The following is a 17,032-nucleotide window of genomic DNA, read 5'->3' as shown; positions in this document are numbered from 1 at the left end:
GTAACAACATTTCTTTTTATACGTGACAACAAATTACAGCACGCTCATCCAAAACACACACTAACATGCAACAATGCTCACAAAACTAGGTCACTCCATCGACAAAAACTTCGGCGCAGTATTTCAACAATGGAGTCGCTGAATGAAAAAAAATCACTGCAGCTGTTTGGGACTAAATGACACTGTTGCAGAAATCCTGAAAAACTGATACCTGATTTCACAGATTGCTGGCATAGACGTGTGACGTAATTACATCAATACAGAAAACTGTTAATATTGTACGTTTTATTCACCACAAAAGCTTTTCAAACATAATACTGCTTTTGAAAAAGTTGCAGTCTGTATCTGAAACGTAGAGTAATGATTCTTTAAAGGTCCACTGTGTAAGATTTAGTGGCATCTAGTGGAGAGGGTGCAGATTGCAGGCAGTTGCAACTTCTCCTGATGAGAATTCCTTCAGTGTTCATTGTTCAGGAGGTTTTTATTGGGAGCCAAATTATCAGCAGAGGTCTCTTCCTCTCCAAAACAAACAGACCAGGTGATTAAAAATGGTAAAAAACACTTAATAAAGCAGTTTCACGTTACAAATCCATGTTTCTCCTACAGTGTTTGGCTCATCAGAGATGATCACTAGCCCAGCACTTGCTAATCTGTGCTCACCTGTTTTGGCTGATAACTTAAGATCCATATAATTTTTTTCCCAGGAGCTAAATTATCCGCAGAGGTCTCCTCCTCTCCAAAACAAACAGACCTGGTGTTTAAAACTGGTAAAAACACTTTATAAAGCAACATTGTGTGAAAAAAATCATTTTTCCCACGCTGCTTGTCTTGGAGGGGCTGCTAACTACGGTGGTTGACTTGAAAACACTAATGGCCCTATCTAAAACCACTGTTTGGTGTGTCTGTTCTGGGCTACATGGCAGTGCAACATGGTGATCTCCATCGACAATGACCTGCTTCCTATTTAGATACACACACAGCTTATTCTAAGGCAATGAAAACACAACAATCCTAATTTTCCGGTGAGTATACACTTAAGAAAACATACTTGTATCCCATTTCTGCCAATAAATCCCCCTAAATCCTGGACCTTTAAAATAGTACTGATGTCAGATATTGTAATGTAGGGCCACTCATGATGTGAAGACATTTCTAGCTAATGAAGATACCTAATAGTCAAAAGACTAAAACATAAACTGAATTTTAAAAATCTCATTATATGCCTAGTATTACTGGCCATCTGCATATCGATGAAGTCATGCAGAGGAATCTCTTGCACAGAACAAGAAAAATATGACTATAATGACAAATATCATCTGCATAAAGAACCCTGACAAAAACTTATGTCCTTGACCAAAACATTAACTAGCAACTGATCAACTAAATTGGGGGAGCCCTATTTGCTATTGAAACTGAGGCTTCAGGTCCCCAACTTGCACTGTACTTGCACAACATTTGGTAAATTTCAGAGTTGGAAGCAGGTCAAGTTAACTGCAACACAAATGTCCTGTCCAATTTGATGTTCATCGCAATTACCAAATATTTAGAAAGCACAGTTTTTAATGTTAATCTCATTGTCCCATCTTAGTTAAACGAGTATCCAGTGCATAAATGTGCTGACAAGACTTTCCGAATGCCCAGACATAAAACAATTATGCAGTTTTAACTCCACAGTAATGGGTAAAGTTTTTAGGGTGTAGGTCTCGAGTTTATGGTGATTTATGCAGTTTTTGGCATTGTTTCTTTAAATGGTGGAATGCTATTTTTCCCTTTATTGTGACTGAATCAAAAGTGAGAGCGTAATATTAATCATTGGCGTTTAGTCATTAAATCATCATTAAGCAAACAGGTATGCATAGTTTTATCAATCATAAATACTTGATAAAAAATGTAATTTGACATCCATTGTAGTCCTGGCGGCACTGCTTTACACTTAACACTTGTACTTCAAAAATAAAATTTCCACAAAAGAGCAAAATTAAACTGAATTTATCTGGCGGATGCTGGTTAAACTTAGAGTTCCATCTGTTGTGCTATATCTGTGTTTGCACGCACTCTGGACTTGTCAAGTGCAGGCTTTGTAACATATTCACCCCAATCATGGGTCCGACACACTGTATGAATATGGCAAATACGTGTATAATCACCTAAAAACATACAAAGACACAAAAAACATTTCAATTAAAAATGGAGGGTAGAAGCAGGAGGAATAGGGGCTTCATCTAAACGCTTTAGATGCCCTTCCATCAGCCAAGAAATGTCTGTCTGTAGTTCATTGCTGGTTTCATGAGGGACACAATGCAGTCTGTGCTTCAGCTAAAGAAACTTTTTTTTCAGTCAGGTTTACACAACTTATTGTGTTCAGCTCATCAAGTCTACTACAGGCTTCTTTATTAGACAGCGGCATGGCCCAAATATAGTCCAACCTGAATTAACAGCCCTAAGTCCTGTCTGATTAGCCCACGTAAGTGTCCACAAGAAAGGGCTTTCTGTTCGTGAGCAGACCCTGTCCTCTGACCTCCCTGTAGAGCTGGAGAAGTTAAAAACTTCAAAGTTCCCCTAGATCATCAACAGGGTGCCACCCAAATGGTTTTACAGAGTTCACACTCCCCTTGATTTAGCGGGAGGGGTCAAAAGTGAAAGCAAATGCTGGCTAGATTTACATCACAAGTCAGGCGGGAATACAAGAGCCTCAGCAGCACATTCTGCATCATCCTCCTCATCTTCCTCAGGAATATTCTCAGGTTCCCATGTAAAGACATCTGAGGCATTGTCTGTGAATGAACCAGATCTGCTCCTTACCATCTCCCAGGGACACAAAGCATCCCGTCGGCCCAGGGCTAAGTTTTCTTTAGACCCATGCTCTGTGCCGATATCTGCTGGAATCTCTTCTTCACTGCATGGACCCTGGTTTGCTGTGACATAATCTTGGTCACTGTAGGGAATGTGAACTTTTTCAGTTGAGGTTTGTGGATCCTTAGATTCCCAGGGACAAACATCTGCTCCAGTGCTATCTTGCTTTTTGACAACTTCTGGTTCATCAGTCTCCCATGGACAAACGTTTCCCCGTGCACTATCCTGCTTTTTGACAACTTCTGGTTCATCAGTCTCCCATGGACAAACACTTCCCCGTGCACTATCCTGCTTTTTGACAACTTCTGGTTCATCAGTCTCCCATGGACAAACACTTCCACGTGCACTATCCTGCTTTTTGACAACTTCTGGTTCATCAGTCTCCCATGGACAAACACTTCCACGTGCACTATCCTGCTTTTTGACATCTCCTGGCTCACCTGTGTCCCATGGACAAACTTCTGCACGTGCACTATCTTGCTTTTTGAAAACCTTTGGCTCATCTGAATCCCAAGGACAAACCTCTTCCCGTGCGCTATCTTGTTTTTTTAAAACTCTCGGCTCTTCTGTTTCCCACGGACAAACATCTCCAAGAGCGCTATCTTGCTTTTTGAAAACTTTTGGCTCTTCTGTTTCCCACGGACAAACATCTCCACGAGCGCTATCTTGCTTTTTTAAAACTTTTGGCTCTCCTGTTTCCCATGGACAAACATCTGCCCAAGCGCTGTCTTGCTTTGTCAGAACTTTTGGGGCCTCTGTGTCCCAAGGGCAAACATCTTCCCGTGAATTTCCTTGTCTTTGTAGCCTCTCTGATGCTTTTGATACTTCAGTTTTGACTGCCCCTGCATCCTCTGTATCCCATGGACAAACATTTGCGCGAGTTGTGTCTTGCTTAACATGACTCTCTGATGTTTTAGGGACCTGTGGCTTTCCCGACTCTGGTTCGGCACTATCCCATGGACAGACATCTGCCGGCCTTTCCAGTCCTTGTGATACCATCTTGGTAACTGCAGTTTTTTCAGGCTGGTCCGTTTCCCAGGGACATACGTTTACTTTTCTGTCACCTTTCCCATCAGTCTCTGCGGAAGCAGCTTTCAGAGTTGAGACACCTTTTTGTGAGTCTTCTGGTTTGTCTGATTCTCCAGTTTCCCAGGGACAAATATCTATCTTGATGGTCATTTGTGTACTTGAGCCTGTATTTGTTGGCTCAGTGTTCTCTTCTTCCCATGGGCAAATATTCCCCACGTTTTTAGGGGGATCAGGGAAATCCCATGGACAACTTTCTGCTGCCTTGGTCATTTGTCTACCTATATGCAGGGCAGGTGATTTTGGTGAACTTTCTTTTGATGCACCAGGATAGATAGCAGGCTTCAAAACTTCTTGTCGAATAGGCACCGACAGTGATCCCTTAGCTTCCAAAGGATTTAGGTTTTCATATACAACTTCAGACTTGTCCTGAGCATCCCAAGGACAAACATTAGCATATTCATTACCTTGCCTTATTGAAGGTTGGGGACTTTCTGCAGTCTCCCAGGGACATACATTTGCTGTATGTTTTAAAGACAGTTGTGCCTGTGAATCTGTGGATATATTAGTATAATAAATAACAGGAATATCCTGTGTTTCCCAAGGACACGCTTCACCACGGCCACTTCCTTGTCTTCTCACATTACCTTGCCCTTGAGATTCCCAGGGACATACATTAGATGGTTCTGATACCTGTGATTCCCAAGGGCAGACATCTGCTTTAACGCTCTGCTGCTTCTTTAGTCTCTCTCCTTCCTGGGAAGTACCAGCTCCATCCCATGGACATACATCTGTTTGGGAAATATTGCGGACTGGTGTGATTCGATTGCTACCTCTTCTGTGAGTTGAAGGAGTTCTACAGCTGCTGGCAGTTTCCCAAGAACTGATACTACCACGTTTGCTGTTCTGCCTTGATAAAAACACATTTTCATAGGTGCCATCTTTTTGCATATCATCCATGTCCCAAGGGTAGACGGCAGATTTTACAATCACGAGCCTTCTTGGGCTTCTCTCCCCAGAATCCCCAGAGGACAGTCTGATGGCATTCTGCTTCACAAGGCATGGTTTATCTACTGTCTTACTTCTTTTCTGCAGTGACCTCTTTTCCATGCTTGGACGTCTACTAGATGTTCCTGATCTTGGTGTTGTGGAAACACTTTCCTGACTTTTTTGTGAAACGGCATCCTCTTTGTTTAAATTTCCCTCCTTACTGGATCTGCTCCCTGCGTCCATGGATCCCATCACTGATTTCACAGAGAGCCACTTAGTGGTGGTGGTGCGGAAGGAGAAGACACGTTGATCTTTTGTGAACTTTGGTCTAGGAGTGCCCGGTGCACTTGCAGACACAGGGGCTTGTGGTTTGGGGGACTCGGTTTCACCTATTCCCTTATCCACTGAAGGATTCTTTTCTACAGGTGGTATATGGTCCCAGGGACAGATAAGCACCTCTGGAGACAGTGGCCCTTTTCTCTCACAATCCTCAGTGTTGGCATAGGTGACATGCTTCTGGTTCTTGTCCCCTGATTGTTCTGGTTCCACCTCCCAAGGACAGACCTCAGCCTTGTCATATGACTCTGACTGGAGAGCACTCCTGGTCTGGTCACTTATTGAAATGCTCTGCCTAGACCTCGTCAGCACTGTGCTGGCTCTGTTCACCTTGGCTATGTTCTCCATTGAATGAGCAGTTGTGGAAGTTAAACTCCAGGACTTATGAAGCCTGGTGTGATCAGGATGCAGGAGATTGGTATCAATTGTCAGATTTTGTGCACTGGCTGACTTGCAGACCCCTGGTGGAATATCCAAGGAGTCTGTCTCAGATCGCCGTGATGACCTTTTCACAGTGTTGGCCTTTAACATGGAGTCACGTAAGGATGGGTCTCTTTCCCTGACATAGTGATGATCACTTTGGGACTTGCGCATGGATGGTGATGGTGATGATGATTTCATCGAACTTTTGTAACTGATACTTATAGTATCTGGGCCCCTCCTAAAAGAGTCGGGCCGATTCACACTGATTCTACTGTGGAAGGATCCATCTCTTTCCTCGCGGCTGCACTGCCGACTCATGCTTTCTGGGATCTCAGCAATGCGTTTAATAATGGATCTCCCCAATGCACATCGGGAACTTCGCTTCTTTGACAGATGAGGGTTGTTTGCTGTCATCTTCTTGGTCTTGTGGACTTCTAACTGGGCATATAACTTCTTCAATTCATCCTGGTGCATATAAAGAAGGAAGGGAATTGATGAAGGGATTGAGGAAATGATTGAGGAGAGGAAAAGATATGGAGAGTAACAAGTCAGAGGAAAGGTAACAGACACGTTTTCATGTAAGAACACCATTTAGGACAAGGACAGAGGGTGGAGAAAGGTTATAAAACATATGTTCATTCTGCCATTGCTTGTATTTACTGTTAATTTATGATTTAAATTATGATTTAATTTAAGATCTGTTTAAGTGAGTCTACATGTGGTCATAACTAAAATTAAGGGACATTTAGTTTCCTTATTTAAATGTGACCTTTGGAATTTCTTCCACATTTTGTAAATGATGTCCCAATGCAAAGTGATAACATCGTTCTGAGTGGACGAGAGAGTTTACCCGAAAGTCATCCGGGTCCACTCCACTGTGCTCACTCCAAGCAGAGTGAAAACTGCTGTTGAGGTATGAGCCGGAGCGCCGCAGGTCCACTTCATCTTCATATACCTCTGCTGCAATCTCCTCTCTCCCCGGCTTAGACACATAGAGAAACTGTGGAACACAAACAGGTGTACAATTCATATGTAAACATTTCACAAATAAAGACATAAGCCCCTTTTACGCTGCCTGTTCAAGGCCAGAATGTCACGCTGTTATACCGTCTTGCCATTCTTTATAAAACCTACAATATAGGAATAGAGGGATGGCATTGTTTCGCCTTAAAGCCAGCAGCGAAGGTAGTTACAGCGCTGATTCATTGTCTGTGTGAAATGGACAGCCTGGATGGGAAGAGTGTGATGTTTTGACGACGTGTTTTGTGTGCATCCCATCGCCTGGAAAATCAAAAAGCTAGAGATAGTAGATAATGCAAACAAGAAGAGCAGCAGTCATAAAAGTATACAAATTCAGGAACTCCTTATCCCTGAGCAGAGGACGAGATCAGCTGCCATATAACAAGGATTGTAAATGATTGTTATTACCATGTTATGCCATTGTCATTGTTGATAAAGCGTATCTTATGTCACAGTAGAGACTGACTGTCTAAAGTCACACACTTAGGCCACATTATTCCTGCGCTGTTTGGTTCTATGTTTAAAAAAAAAGCCAAGGCAAACTAAAGAAGGGACTTTGTAGTGGGGCATATGGTGCAATCTCTGTAAATCTCTGGGCTATTGTGTGTAGTCGTGCGCATTCAGATACAGCTGAGTTATGGATGAAACATTTATATAGGGTGAAATTTTCCACAATTATTGGATGAATTGTCATAAAATCTTGCAAAGATATTCGAAAGAATGTCAGCTTTTCACAGCACACATGTTTGCATACCATGCCAATGTAGGAGGAGTAGAAAGATCCTAGAACATTAACTATACTGTACTATATAAGTACAGTTTTTAGGGAGTGGTACTTTACCTGAGTATTTCCATTTAACTAACCAGACCAGCAAACTAATTGGCTCATTCCAAACTCCTCTATGTGAACTGTATAACTGCTCAGTGATCAGGAAAACCACCCCGATCGCAGAGGACTCTTCTCACCCCCTCCACCACTCCTTTTAGTTACTTTTATCAGGCAGACGGTACAAACTCCTGCTAGCCTGGAAAAACATCTACAAGAAATCCTTCATTTCCTCTGCAATAAACACCCTGAAGAGCCCACTCTCACTCCGAAGTTGTCGAAATCCAGCACTTGGGCAGTGACTTGCTGCGTCAGAAATCGACGAAAAAAGGCATCCTTAAATGTTGGCATGATATGCGGCCGGTTGCCGTTATAGTTTAACGGCGCCTGGTGGTGTCAGGGGGAAACGCGGCAGGACAAGGACGAAAGTTAAGGCGGTGAAAGTCCAAGTGGGGAAGGTGGGAGGGTCCAACAAACACTGACTTTCACCCGAGAGAGCGGTGTTCGCATCACGTTCCCACTTACCCAACTACCTGCCCGTCTGTCTGTCTGTCTGTCTGTCTGTCTGTCGTCAGACGTGAAATTTTGGTTGGAATGAAAATCGTGTGAACGTGTATTTTAAATTATATTTAAAATGTGTAATGATGCTAGAGTTTTGTGATGCAAGGACATTAAAATTCTGACATTTTGCAGACGTTGGGTTTTGTTCTCCATACTTTACGACTAAATGTGGTTGTTTTACATTAAGACGGCGTTGGCATGAGACCTTTGGAAGACACTGGATTTCAGTTACTTAACAACACACCTTAAAACCAACAAAATATCAACGCCATCTGTCCTCAGTACTCAAAGTTGATGTTGGCATTAGACGTCACAACCTAAATTCAATTAAATATCAATGCCCGAAGACATTGGTGGCCAGTTGGGTTCACTCCACTACATTTATTTGAATCAGCAAATACATTATCATGTTTAATTCTAGGTTAAGACAGTGGTTCCCAACTCATAAAGCCATGGGGTCCAGATTTCTCCTTAGTCATTAGTTCAAGGTCCACACAGTTTATTCAGCGTCATAATTGGTTTGACCATGTTGTCCAGCTCGTTTGTTGTCTTTGTCAAGCAGCTGTCTGTTAGTCACTCACTCTACAGCAGAAAATGGCACTCCAAATTAAAGGCTTTGTGCTGGAAATGCACTGTACTTAAAAATAAAGTGCCTTTTATTTATTTTTTACTAACCTGACATCGAATCACTCGCAGACCATTCAGAATGGACCCACCAGTTGGGAACCATTGGGTTAAGATACACCTTTATTGATTTGTTGGAGAAATTCACAACCCACCCAGCAGTGTAAAACTTCATCCTCCTTTACCAGCTGCAACGTTAAAGTGATGCATCGATATTTATAAAAAATATACAAACATAGTTATTTATTTTTCATCTACTCAACAAGTGTTTTTTTGTTGTGTGATGAGAATTACAGCTGGGTACATGTGACACAGTACTTCCTGTAATCCTGAGGGACATGAAAATATGCCATGACACCTTAATTCACAGCGTTACTTATCAATCACATTGATGCAATTTAAATAAACACGGATTAAGGCGAGAACTTTTTAAATATACATTTTTTTATACTTAATTAATGACCAGTGTCTACACTGAGCCCTCATTCTACCCAAATTTGACTCCCTTTTTTCACCATGACGTAAAAATGCTGAGTACCTTTGGAATGAAGAGCAGGGCGAGCGTCACAGTGATGGTCACATGGGTGTGCGTGAAGGAGAGCAACAACATCCAATCAGGATGAAGAGAGGGAAAGGTGAACCTGAGGGCGACAGAGAGCACCAGATAAAGTCACATAAGCTGCTCTGCTGCAGGTTAGCTGTCCTGAATCTGAGAGGTTCAGAGACATGCTCGCTGGTTACCTGAGCAGGTGAAACATGGAGGAGAGGAGCAGCTCGTTGTGGATGGCGATGCCCATGTAGCGAGGCTCGTGGAAGGCTGAGGGGACCGGCCTGACGGCGGTCCAGAGGGAGCTGCCCCAGCACAGGAACAGAAGCTCAGCTGTGGCAGAACAAAGTCAGTTCAGGTAAAATAATAATGCAGATGTTTGAGGTAAGTATGATTCATCAGTCTAATACTGATGAACTCCTAATAATGTGTAAACTGTCAAGATAGTTGGAGTTACTTTATTTTTTAAAGTGAATTCTTGTTACTTTAGCCTTATTGTTGTAGTTTCGTAGTTCGACTTTGACCTACCGTTGTTTCCTGTGCAATGAGGGATTATCACTGATACTGCAGTTGTCGTTACCTTTGGTTTTATCCCCACAATTAAGTAAGACTAAATAATCTGATCCCTCATGCTTTGCATTGGGTTCCTGGTTTGAACCCAGGGTGGAGGAGCCCTTCTGTGTGGAGTTTGCATGTTCTCCCCGTGTCAGTGTGGGCTCAGCTTGGATAGCTTGGATAGCCCCCCCCCCCCCCCCCCCGCAACCCCCAACAGGATAAGCGGTTATGGAAAATGAATAAAATCTTCTTGACCATTATTTGAGGTCAAAGTATGAGTTGAGTTTTACGAAATGTTTAAACCATTTTACGTTTTCAGTATATCACTTAAAAGATCACTGTAAAAGTAATCTCAGGTGTCCAGGCTCGTCTTCACCTCTGCTGCCACTCACCCACAGCCATCATGTAGTCCCAGCGGTCCAGGTAACACAGGTTGAACCCCTGACCGTCCGATGTGTTGGTCGTGATGAACACCGGGATGTTCCTGTCGCGGTTCTGCAGAACGCCAACCGTCCACGCACACAGGAACCAGCTGACCGTCATCAGCATCACTCCCAGGATCCTTAGCAAGTGGAGGCTGGACATGTAGGGCACCCTCTGGGCCGTGCGCGAGAGGAACACCTTCAGGACCCTGTAGAGGCAAGAATCAATTAATGTTTCACTGCTGAAGACAAAATGTGGGAAATGTAGATACAGTGTCTTGGGGTTTGTCCTATTACAATCTGTGATTTAAATCGATTTTTATTGGGGATTCTGGCCCTTTCAGAGCAGGTGTATATATACTGAGATCAAGTGACACTTGGGTTGCACACAGTTGGATTTTATTTAACTAATTATGTGACTTCTGAAGGTCAATGATAACATCAGATCTTATTAAGGGGCTTCATAGCAAAGGGGTGAATACATTTGCACGCACCACTTCTCTGTTTTTTTAATTTCATTTAAAAAAATGTTTATTTTTGCAAGGCACCGTAACTATGAATGCATGAGAAGACTAACTTTGGAGGCTGAAGGACTTTTTGAAGTGAGACAATTTAACTGTGGCTGACAATTTACAGGATAATGGCACATTTAATTTTCCTTTTCCAGAAGTAAAAATAACAAACATGTTTCTGGTGAGGTATGACAGTGTTTTTACATCTTTGAGATCTACACCTCAACTCCAAGTTCTACCAGCTGACGGCCTCCTAAAGATCTAACAAACCTGCTAGGTTTATGCAGCACTTTAATATCTATTCTTTAAGTGCAGACTGTGATCTGAGTATTTCTAATAGGTGAATGTTTTTACCAACTAAACGTCAGTAGAATAATTGCAGTGTTGAAGTCTAACAGGATGTTACTGTAAAATAAAAGAAATTACAAACCCACCTGTACATTTTCAGTGTGACAGTCCCGTAGACGATGGAGAAGCCGAGCATTCGGACCCAGCGGAGCAGAATACACCTGAATGTACTCGGCTTGAAGTACATGATGAACACCTGCAGAGACACAGAGAGAGGGAGACACTCACTGTAAGTCAAATACTACCATACTAGTTCTAATGCTGCTACAAGTACTACTGTTACTATGGGATACACAGGAAGGCAATCAGGCACTCTAGAAATATAGAAAAAGAGGAAGGAAATGTTAAAAAGCCTTTGTTGTAGTGGCTAAATCATTAAAACAGCTAACATGTTTCGACCACTGCAGATCTTTGTCAGGCCTTTAAAAACATACAACAAAGGCATGGCCCCACCTATACCGTATCAGGAACCATTCAGAGGCCATCATATTACTTAACTTTTACTATCATTATTGGTGCTTCTGCTGCTGTTACTATAACTAAAACTAAAACTTCCTTTTTAAAAAGTACAATGTGTTTTTTTACATTGTGAATACGTTCAGTCGGTCACACTCAGCAGCAGGTTTTCAGTTCAGTACGTAACAGTAGAGTGGATGACTGTAATCCAGGAATTAAAGCTCATTCTGCTGTGACAGTCAGTCTCCGTCACTCTGGATAAGAGCATCAGCCTAAAGCCTAAAATGTGAATGCAAATTTGCATCATTGTGTTGGAACCACTCATAAAGGATAAAACCACTCAGAGTGAATACATATAGAATCAGAGACGACGGACAGTAAACATCCAGACAAAGGCGGTTTTAATCAGCAGAAATGGCCTGCACTCAGGGGCAGATTGGGGTCTCGGTTATAGACGGGGAGGTAATCTGATTGGTCGATCTAAAGCTACGATGACTGGGTGGAGCCAAAAAAGAAACCCCAGTGACCTCAGTGAGTACGGGTTCTCTGTGATAACCTCGTGACGTTTCTATGATCCTAATAACTTCAGTAATCCCCTGATTTTTCTTCTAGCGCTGTGATGATGCTCGTGGTTTAAGTTAAATGTCTCCACAGCTGTTGGATGCAATGTCACAAAATTTGGTTCACACATTCATGTTCCCCTGACAGGTCAGGACATTTCCAGCCATGTTTGTATCAACAAAATTAGGCATCTTTTAACAAAACGTCGGGACATGTCCAGCCGTGTTACTAGTGACAAAAGCAGGTATTTTTTAATGAGAGTTTGGCACATTTCCAGATGTGTTTGTAACAACAAAAGTGGGTCATCTTTAACAACACGTTTGGACATTTTCAGCCATGTTCGTAGTGACAAAAGTGTGTATTTTTTAAGAACACGTCGAGACGTGTCCAGAGTTGTTTGCAGCAACAAAAACAGGTATTTCTAAACAAGAGTTCTGGATTTTTGCAGAAGTGACTGTTTAATTTAACAACACATCTGGACATTTCCAGCCGTGTTAGTAGCAATAAAAACAACTATTTTTGACAAGCGTTCAGGACATGTCCAGCCTTGTTTGTAGCAACAAAAGCAGGTATTTCTAAACAAGCATTCTGGACATTTCCAGTAGTGATTGTAGCGACAAAGGTAGGTTTAATTTAACGACACATCTGGACATTTCCAGCCGTGTTAGTAGCAATAAAAACAACTATTTTTAATAAGCGTTCAGGACATTTCCAGCTGTGTTTGTAGCGACAAAAGCAGGTATTTTTTTAACAACATGTCGGGACATGTCCAGCCTTGTTTGTAGCAACAAAAGCAAGTATTTCTAAACAAGCATTCTGGACATTTCCATCCGTGTTTCTAGCAACAAAAGCAGGTATTTTTTTAACGAGAGGTGGAGACATTTCCAGTTGTGTTTGTAGCAACAAAAGCAGGTATAATTTAACAACATGTTGGGAAATTTCCAGTTTTGTTGGAAGAACAAAACTGGGTATTTCTAAACAAGAGTTCTGGACATTTCCAGCGGTGATTTTAGCAACAAAAGCAGGTCTACTTTAATTACACATCTGAACATTTCCAGCTGTGTCAGTAGCAATTAAAAACAAGTATATTAACAAGTGTTCAGGACATTTCCAGCCATGATTGTTGCGACAAACGCAGATATTTTTTAATGAGAGGTGGGGATATTTGCATTTGTGTTTGTAGTGACAAAAGTGGGTATTTCTAAACAAGAGTTCTGGACATTTCCAGTAGTGGCTGTCACAGCAAAAGCAGCTATTTCTTAATGAGATTCTGGAACATTTCCAGCCATTATTGCAGCAACAAAAGCAGATGTTTTAACGACAGGTCGAGACATTTTTAGCTGTGTTTGTTTGTAGCAAAAACAATGGGTACTTTTTAACAACACGCTGGGATATTTCCAGCTGTGTTTGGTTGTGGCGACAAATGTGGACATTTTTTAACAACAGCTAGGGACATTTACAGCGGTGATTGTAGCTACAAAAATAGGTATCAATTAACGACAGTTGGGAAATTTTCAGCCATGTTTGTTTGTAGTGAAAAAAGTGGGCAGTTTTTAATGGCACGACTGGCGGCGTTTGTAGCAACCAAACCGAGTATTTTAAGCCAAAATTGAAACGTAAAGTTTCAACATATCTGCTTCATGTAAAACCTACAAATGTAACATATCTGTTGTTTGCAGAAATGAACAAAGCCAACATTTAATCTAGTGACTGGGTTGGATTTGTAAGGATAGTACTTGAGTAAATGTACTTACATATTAGTACTTGTACCACTAATGATAGTAGCAGTAAGTGTAGCAGTAGAAGGAGCAGTAGTAGAAGACCTAAAGAGACTAAAGTACAAGTAGGGATTTGTAGCCTACTTGCCGTAAGTACTGCACTCCTAACCCAGCTTCACACTCTGATTACTTTAATCAATACAATCAATAAGCTTTCAGAGCAGGACGAGCACTACGACTGTTCTCCACGTGCACAACAAACAAGCCCTCCAGCAGGTGATCTGTTTGTAGATGAAGTGGACGCCCTCTCCTGTCAGTGACCCCTCGCTGAGATGAGAGTGAACTCTGACCTTTCTGACCAACTTTCAGAACTACAGTCAGACATGTGGGCTGCAATTCACCTTTGAATTTCTCCAAACAGAACTCAAAATACCAAAAGAGATGTTGGTCATTTTTCTGCACTTCCTGCCCTGTCTTACATCACTGTACTGTACAGTATACATAGCTTTACTGTTTAAATCATATTGCTCTGTATCCTGTATTTATCGTCATCTTACAGTGTTACTATTTTGAACAGCTTCAGCCTTTTCTCGCTCATTGTCCTCATCGAATCCTTTGCACTGCCCTTAATTTACTCAAGCATATTCAAATTTCATTGTATAGTTGTGACGTCTACATTTTATCTTTCAATTTTATACTTCTCTTTTCTGTTTCTGAATGAACAAAACATTTAAATCATTAGATTAAAAACTGCCAATATATCACAAATATAGACTAAAGCAGTGGTTCCCAACTGTTGGGTCCCGGGTCCATTCTGAATGGACCGCAAGTGACTCACAAACGTGTCAAGTTTGTAAAAAACACACTTTATTTTGAAGTACAGTGAATTTCCAGCACAGAGCTTTTACTTTGAATTGCCGTTCCATGCTGTAGAGTGAGTGACTAATGGGCAGCTACATGACAGAGACAGCAAACTAGCACGACAACATGGGCAAACGCAAGTAAATTGACCTTGAACAAATGACAATGACAAATGAGAAATCTGGACCCTGTGGGAATTACTGGACCAGAGGAAGAATATTGTTAATGTTTGCAGCTTGCTTTACTGTCTTGTGATTGACAGAGATATGAGTTTTAAAACTTCCAATGTGTAGGAATTAGGGGCATCAATTGGCAGAGATGGTACATAATATTCATAACAATGTTTCATTAGGGTATAACCACCTAAAACTAAGTATCATTGTGTTTTCATTAGCTTAGAATGAGCTGTTATATCAATAATAATATCCACAAACAGAGCGGCTCATCTTCCACGGAGTTTGCTTTGTTTGTGTTGTTTCAACTGTAGCTCAAAATGGACAAACCACAGTGGTTCTAGATAGGGCCATTTTACGACGGCCACCATAGCTCCCCTGCACGCATGGTGCACAGGAGAAGTTTCAGTTCTGCAACATCATTGCTAGATGCCACAAAATCCACATGCTGGACCTTTAAGTCTTAAGAGCGGTTAGAAAACTGGAGCAGCTATTGTGAAGTAAAATAAATAGCACCACATCTCAGTATAACACATGTCAACAACAACACCAACTGCAAAACCTCCATAATGACAATAAATTTCAATCAACGTGTCTCTAAAAACAGTTAAGCTAAATGTACCCAATAAACTGGCAACATGTTACAGCAGTGGTTCCCAACTGGTCCAGCTACGAGGTCCAGTTGTCTCTTTAGTCATTGCTGTAGTTCATGGTCCACACAGTTTAATACATTCAGTGTCATGCTTGGGTTTGGCAGGAAACTGGACTTAGAAAATGCAGCTCTGTGCTGGAAATTCACTGTCCCTAAAAAAAAGAATTATTTTTACACAATAGACATGTTTACAAGTCACTTGCGGTCCATTCAGAATGGATCTGTGATCCACTTTTGGACTGCGACCCACCAGTTGGGAACCACTGTGTCACAGAGTACTTGTATCTGACTGACAGAGCTCTCGGCCTATCACGCTCAGCCTTAACCTCAAGTAAACCCAATGCTTATCATAATCCCCCCCAAAAATCCTGATTCTGGGAAATGAATTAGGATTGTCTCCTGTACCTGCCAAGATGGCAGCGAGTGGGAATATCAAATCCAGGCCTCAAACTGCCCCTTCAGAAATCCTCTTGTCACCAACATTATACCCATGGATTTCTATTTGTTCTAATCTACAGTCTGTAATCTGTTCAGTCATCACTGCTCATGCAAAAAAACCTCTTAACTCCCTAAGTTTATTATTTTTTTAAATTGATGCTTAACGTGTTCAAAGAGGTCTTTTCACATTGCCACATGGTATCCATATTATATCTCCATTTGTACAGTGTCTTCCCCTTTTACACCAACTCACACAGAGGAAACCTGACCCAACTTGTTATCCAGAATATTATATCTGAAGAAAACAGTATGTTTACATGACATTAGAGAAAATCAATTTATTGTGTTAGTCTGGCTAAAAACACCCAGATAATGAGACTGGGAGTTGAATTCTTCCTGCATGTATACAGTCAATCAGACCCAAACTGGTCTAGACGCTCTGCACATGCTCCACAGTGTCCGCCCCCGGGCTTTGACCTGGAAGTCAATGAATCAATTTCAATCAATCAATTTTATTTATAAAGCCCAATATCACAAATCACAATTTGCCTCACAGGGCTTTACAGCATACGACATCACTCTGTCCTTAGGACCCTCACAGCAGATAAGGAAAACTCCCCAAAAGCATTAAATGTAACAGAAGAAGAAGACGGTAACAACATGGAGAAATCTACATCCAGAACCGTGATGTTTTGGATGGGCGAGGAGACAAAGTTCATGTTGTGTCAACTTGAGCAAAGCCCGTTCCATCCTTGGGGACCAGAGCCACCCCTTGGCTGGTGAATTCCTGCTGCTTCCGTCAGGGCGTAGGTACATCCTGCCAAAATGCAGGACTAACAGACCAAAACATTCCTTTGTCCCTGCTGCTATTGCTCTCCTGAATAAGTGACTGACCTACTCTTCTTTTTTCTGTTGTCTCTTGGTATTTATTGTTGTCTGAGTGATTGTTGTTTAATTGTTTGTTTATTACTTCTGGCTGTACAACAAATTGCCCCACAGGGATAATAAAGACTCCTTGAACCTTGAACCTTGAACCTTGGAAGAGTTAAATATTTTAAAATACAAAGATGGCAGGAAAACATGGAGTGGCGATTGTTTGGTCTGTGACGTAAAAGGTCACCTATCAAAAG

At 41.6% G+C, this 17,032-nt stretch overlaps 1 protein-coding gene across 1 annotated transcript in view; it reads right to left on the bottom strand.

The window, feature by feature from the left end:
• Positions 1–494: 494 nt before the first annotated feature.
• Positions 495–17,032, bottom strand: part of gpr179 (G protein-coupled receptor 179) — a 37,996-nt gene continuing 21,458 nt past the window's right edge. Inside the window, exons 6-11 of the mRNA XM_033625227.2 lie at positions 11,130–11,239; positions 10,154–10,392; positions 9,401–9,539; positions 9,198–9,300; positions 6,479–6,628; positions 495–6,093 (exon numbers count right to left, since the gene is read on the bottom strand). Coding sequence (XP_033481118.2) covers positions 2,665–6,093; positions 6,479–6,628; positions 9,198–9,300; positions 9,401–9,539; positions 10,154–10,392; positions 11,130–11,239 — 4,170 coding nt within the window. The 3' untranslated portion in view covers positions 495–2,664. The remainder of the gene's footprint in view (positions 6,094–6,478; positions 6,629–9,197; positions 9,301–9,400; positions 9,540–10,153; positions 10,393–11,129; positions 11,240–17,032) is intronic.

This window comes from Epinephelus lanceolatus, chromosome 3 (assembly GCF_041903045.1).
Source record: "Epinephelus lanceolatus isolate andai-2023 chromosome 3, ASM4190304v1, whole genome shotgun sequence".
Lineage (NCBI taxonomy): Eukaryota > Metazoa > Chordata > Actinopteri > Perciformes > Serranidae > Epinephelus > Epinephelus lanceolatus.
The sequence above is the reverse complement of the archived record's forward strand: the minus strand, read 5'-3'. Positions and strand labels throughout refer to the sequence as shown.